Source organism: Genypterus blacodes, unplaced genomic scaffold (assembly GCF_046128005.1).
Source record: "Genypterus blacodes isolate CSIRO-AG114 ecotype Tasmania unplaced genomic scaffold, CSIRO-AGI_Gbla_v1 ptg000222l_1, whole genome shotgun sequence".
Lineage (NCBI taxonomy): Eukaryota > Metazoa > Chordata > Actinopteri > Ophidiiformes > Ophidiidae > Genypterus > Genypterus blacodes.
Window position 1 is genome coordinate 377,501 of NW_027467021.1, and position 5,000 is coordinate 382,500.

Here is a 5,000-nt window from a genome sequence, read left to right on the forward strand (position 1 = left end):
CACGCACACGCACACGCACACGCACACGCACACGCACACGCACACACACACAGAATGCAACTTTTTATAACCTCTATATTTGCTGCTGCAGCTTTGTCACTCTCCCTGATAACAGCGTGAAAAGCTTCAGCTCGTGTTTTGAAGTGTTTGCTGTCCCGTGTTTAGACGCTCAGTGTGATTAGCGGTGCTTGCAGCAGGCTCCTCTCCTTTCACACACTCACTCTTCCAGCAGCTGTTACTGCCTCATATTAGGTGTGACTGTGACTTCACAGCCCTCCAGTCTGACTTCACCTCTGCATTCTGTCTGCCTGTCACTCAGAGGAGGAGCAGGTCTGGATGGAGATCAGGAGACCTCAGGACTCACAGAGCAGCTAAAAGTAGGAGCCTGAGTGACGACGGGCGAGCGGTGTCGGCTCACATTCGAGGAATGATAATTATAAACATGTGGACACGCCCCCCTTCGTGGCCACCGAGGCCACACATCGTGCGGTGGAACGGCATGTTCCCGCTCTGCGTCTCATCGTGTCCACGCTCAAACACACAAAGAGAGCAAACAAGAGCAAAGTCTGAGGAGTCCAGCAGCTTCCTGCGTCTCTGTGGACACGGCTGCAGGTCTCATGTCATGTATGATATGTGGTACAGGTGTGTTGTGCTTCCATGACCTTCACCGGTGACCTTCACCGGTGACCTCATCCTGCTGCTGTGACACGCTGGACTCACCGATAGCTTTGGTGTAGTGTCGGGCCCCCAGCAGAAGCTCCGGGGCCCGGTACCAGAACGTGACCACCACCGGGTCCAGGTCCGCCAGAGGCTTGAGGGGGGAGTTGAAGAGTCTGGCGAAGCCCATGTCAGCTGCAGGAGGCGGAGAGAACAAACACACACACACACTATCAGAGAGCGACGTGGAGGCGCAGGCCCCGGGGACAAGGCTGCTCAGATAGCAGCTCAGGCTAATCAGCCTCTGACCCTGAGAGCTGATCCTGATGCTACAGCTCCACTTTCAGAGCCTAAATAATTCAGCCTGACACACACACACACACACACACACACACACACACACACACACACACACACACACACACACACACACACACACACACACACACACACACAGGTAAACATCAGTCCCTCAGGCTCTTCTGGGCCTCTGAGCCTCAGGAGAACCTTCTTGTATCTAGACTCTGGACACCTATGGGTGCTGTTGGGTGAGTGTGGCAGTGAAGGTCCCTGACTGTGCTAAACTCTGGCCAGGGGGGGGGGCAGGGAGGTCAGGGAGGTCAGGGACCTTCACTGCCACACTCACCCAACAGCACCCATAGGTGTCCAGAGTCTAGATACAAGAAGGTTCTCCTGAGGCTCAGAGGCCCAGAAGGGGCGGCGCCCTCACAGGAGCGGTTGTAGCGGCTCTGGTTGCACTGGAACAACAACCTGGTGCTATAAATGGAGGCTCTGGTTTAAAATAGAGATCCTCTGCAGCGACCCCTGACCAGCTGGCTTATGTAACTGAGCCTGAGCACACACACACACATACACACACACACACACTCATGGAGCTATAACATCTATGATTTACTCCTTATACTGCAACAGATGGAACACAAACAAGCTCATCGCTCTGCAGCATGGAGGAGCACGTGTGTGTGTGTGTGTGTGTGTGTGTGTGTGTGTGTGTGTGTGTGTGTGTGTGTGTGTGTGTGTTATGCATCATGTATGCAACAATATGGGCGAAAGGGAACAGAGAGTCATTCAAACACAAACACACACAGTCAGTCAACAGAGTCAGGGAGTCAGAGAGTCAGAGAGTCAGGGAGTCAGAGAGTCAGGGAGTCAGAGAGTCAGAGAGTCAGAGAGTCAGGGAGTCAGGGAGTCAGAGAGTCAGGGAGTCAGGGAGTCAGGGAGTCAGGGAGTCAGGGAGCCAGGGAGTCAGAGAGTCGGGGAGTCAGAGAGTCGGGGAGTCGGGGAGTCGGGGAGTCAGGGAGTCAGAGAGTCTCCCAGTCTCCCAGGTTTAAACCTTCTTACCGATCTTGACTCTTCCTCGTTCCAGACCTTCGCCCATCACCAGGATGTTGGCTGGTTTCTAAAATAAATAAAGAGATCAAATGTTAGATGACATGTCTGATATTAACCCCTCACCTCCTGTGTGTATTCAGGTGTGATATGAGTGTGTGTGTGTGCGTGTGTGTGTGTGTGCGTGTGTGTACGCTCAGAGTCATGTGACATCACATTTAGACTAAATGAGATTGACTTTCTATCTGAAGATGACCACCAGATCCAGATCCTGCTGACCCAGATCCTGCTGACCCAGATCCAGTGGTAGTGAGTGTGTTGTACCTGCTCACATGTTGATGAAGGTGTAAATGCACAGAGGCGTTCAAATGTCTCCATGTGTTCTTAACCTCATTGTTTGTCCTCGTGTTGTCAAACAGTCGTCCCTCTGGAGCTCCTCTGTGAATCTGAACCTTCTGGCTTTGGAGACACAGATCTGTTTGGCAAACACATCTCGTTGCTATAGCAACAGTACTAATAATGAGGTCTATTATTCACGCCCACAACATGACACGCCAGCATTGGCAAACACAAAGGCGAGCGTCTGTTAAAAGGCCCAGAGGAGCTGCTGCTGCTCTCTCAGGTTATAAACTAATGAGATGAATAAAGCTCTCCTCTGTTATCACCTCTACAATGTTGGCTAGAGGAGCCGAGCCAGGACAGAGCCTCCTTCACATGCAAAACAAGTGCTCTACATGACAAACAGCTGAAGACACTGAAGCTTCAGCTGAGAGGGAAAGAGAAGCAGAGCAGAGAAACAAGAACCCCTCAAGGTGAAGGCAGCAGAGCAGCAGGTGAGACGCTCTGTGAGCTGCTGCTGAAACTCTGTGAGCCTCGGCCCACATACGTAGAGCAGCAGGCCGCTCTGCAGGGACGTGTCCCCGTTTCACCAAACCCACTTCATCTTTGTCTCCGAAAGTAGGACGACTCAGAGGCCAGAGGCTCTCACACACACACACACACACACACACACACACACACACACAGGTTCCTCTGCTGTACTGATCCCCTCTCAGGTGTAACCGGGGGGCCACGCCCACATCAGGCAGTCTCACTATAGGGGCTGAGCCCAAACGTTGTCTTTATTGTTCCTATTCTATAGAAACTTGTGTGTCAGGTGAGTCACGCTGGGCTCCTCCTCTCTCTGGTCCAAAGGTCACGTATGTTAACAAACTGTTGAATCATCACAGGGCTCTTTGGTTCCTCCCCCTCCTTTCCCACCTGCATGTTCTCCCACTTTCTGTAGGTTCTTTCTTGGTTTACCTTCTCCTCTGATCCTCTGATAGTTTCTTCTTCAGCCTGTCTGACACGTCTCCATTAGAGGGTGAGAGTGGTGGCACAGCTTCACTTCCTGTTTTGAAACCCTCAAGCAGCTTCCTGTTTGCCACCGTTGCTCCACACTCCCTCGCTGGAACGCGCACACACACACACACACACACACACACACACACACAAACACACACACACTTCTCTCCTCCTTCAGACCCATCAGGAGCTTTGATCTCCATCTCTCCTGTCCTTCCGCTCCACCCCAGCAGGTGTCGCAGCCCCGTCCTGCCACTTCCTGCCTGTGTTCCCGCCCCCCTGGTCTCCTGCTGCGTCTCCCTCAGTGTTTGTTCAGGTCGTTAACTCTCTGCAGCTTCTCCTGATCTTCAGCCTGCATCACTTTGTCTCTTTGTCTCTTCACCACTCTGGGTTTTGTTCCGTTTGTTTGTTTGTTGTGTTGTGTCCCAGTCTGTGTGTGTCTGCTTGTGTTCCTCCTCTCCAGCCTGACACATTTACATTGTGCCAAATGCAAAAATCATGCAAACATGACATTACAGCAGAGTGACCTCCTGTCAAACTTCAGCTTTAGAGTCGTTGTGCTGTCTTCAGTCTCTGCAGCAGAGAGACCTCAGCCATCACATGGACACTGCAGGCTGGGGGCAGATTACATGTGTGTGTGTGTGTCTGTGTGTGTGTGTGTGTTATCATGGTGAACATCCAGACACACTGTGCATTTTCTTTTTCTCCCATCTCCTTCACCCCCTGCAGAGGCGCTTGGTACGCTCCACCTCTGAGGCTGCTGCTGTTTGTTTTGGTGCATGAAGCTCCAGCCAGCAGCTTGACTCAGCGAGGGGGGGGGGGGGGGGGGGTCTGCTCTGTTACTGCCTATTACATAACCACTGTGGGGGGGCGGGGCAGGAGCCTCGTACTAGGAACCTCTGCAGCAGGAGGGAGACGGAGGGAAAAAAGAAAGGAGAGGGGGTGTGTGTGTGTATGTGTGTGTGTGTGTGTGTGTGTGTGTGGAGGGAGGGGTAGCTATGCAGTAGCGCAATATAGAGCACATACCAGAGCAGAGACACTGAGCATGCTGCACACACACACACACACACACACACACACACACACACACACACACACACACACACACACACACACACACACACACACACACACACACACACACACACACACATACTCAGGGTTATGTAACAGAGAAAGAGGAGCTGGCCGCAGCAGAGCCGACCTGACGACAGCAGAACTCTATTACACATCCGTGTACTCTCAATCTCCAGAGCAGCACAGAGCAGCTGAAGGAGGCTCAGAGGCTCAGAGGCCTCCAGGACACTTTTATCAGCAACCAACCACACGGTCAATCACAGCTGCAGCTCAATAGGAGGAGAAGATGATGTCACACATGATGAGGCTCCATGCTTCTGTGTTCTTTTATATTTAAACACAACAAAAGCCACAATAAAGAATAAAGTCCATTTGCCCAGCAGGCTGAAGCTGAAGCATCGGATCAAACTTCATGTCGGCCCGCGGCCACAATGGCAGGAAGCCGTGGCAACCAGAGAGCAAAACAACGACACGGCGGCAGCCATCCATCAACTTGACTGCAGAGTCAGAGGCAATGTGACAAAGAGAAACACACAAGAGCGCTATGAAACAAAGTTCTGAAGGGCCGGAAG

General features: G+C 52.2%; 1 protein-coding gene across 1 annotated transcript in view; it reads right to left on the minus strand.

The window, feature by feature from the left end:
• Positions 1-5,000, minus strand: part of cdk19 (cyclin dependent kinase 19) — a 20,737-nt gene that overhangs the window by 8,016 nt on the left and 7,721 nt on the right. The window contains exons 5-6 of the mRNA XM_076170525.1: positions 2,020-2,077; positions 721-852 (exon numbers count right to left, since the gene is read on the minus strand). Of these exons, the coding sequence (XP_076026640.1) occupies positions 721-852; positions 2,020-2,077 (190 nt within the window). The remainder of the gene's footprint in view (positions 1-720; positions 853-2,019; positions 2,078-5,000) is intronic.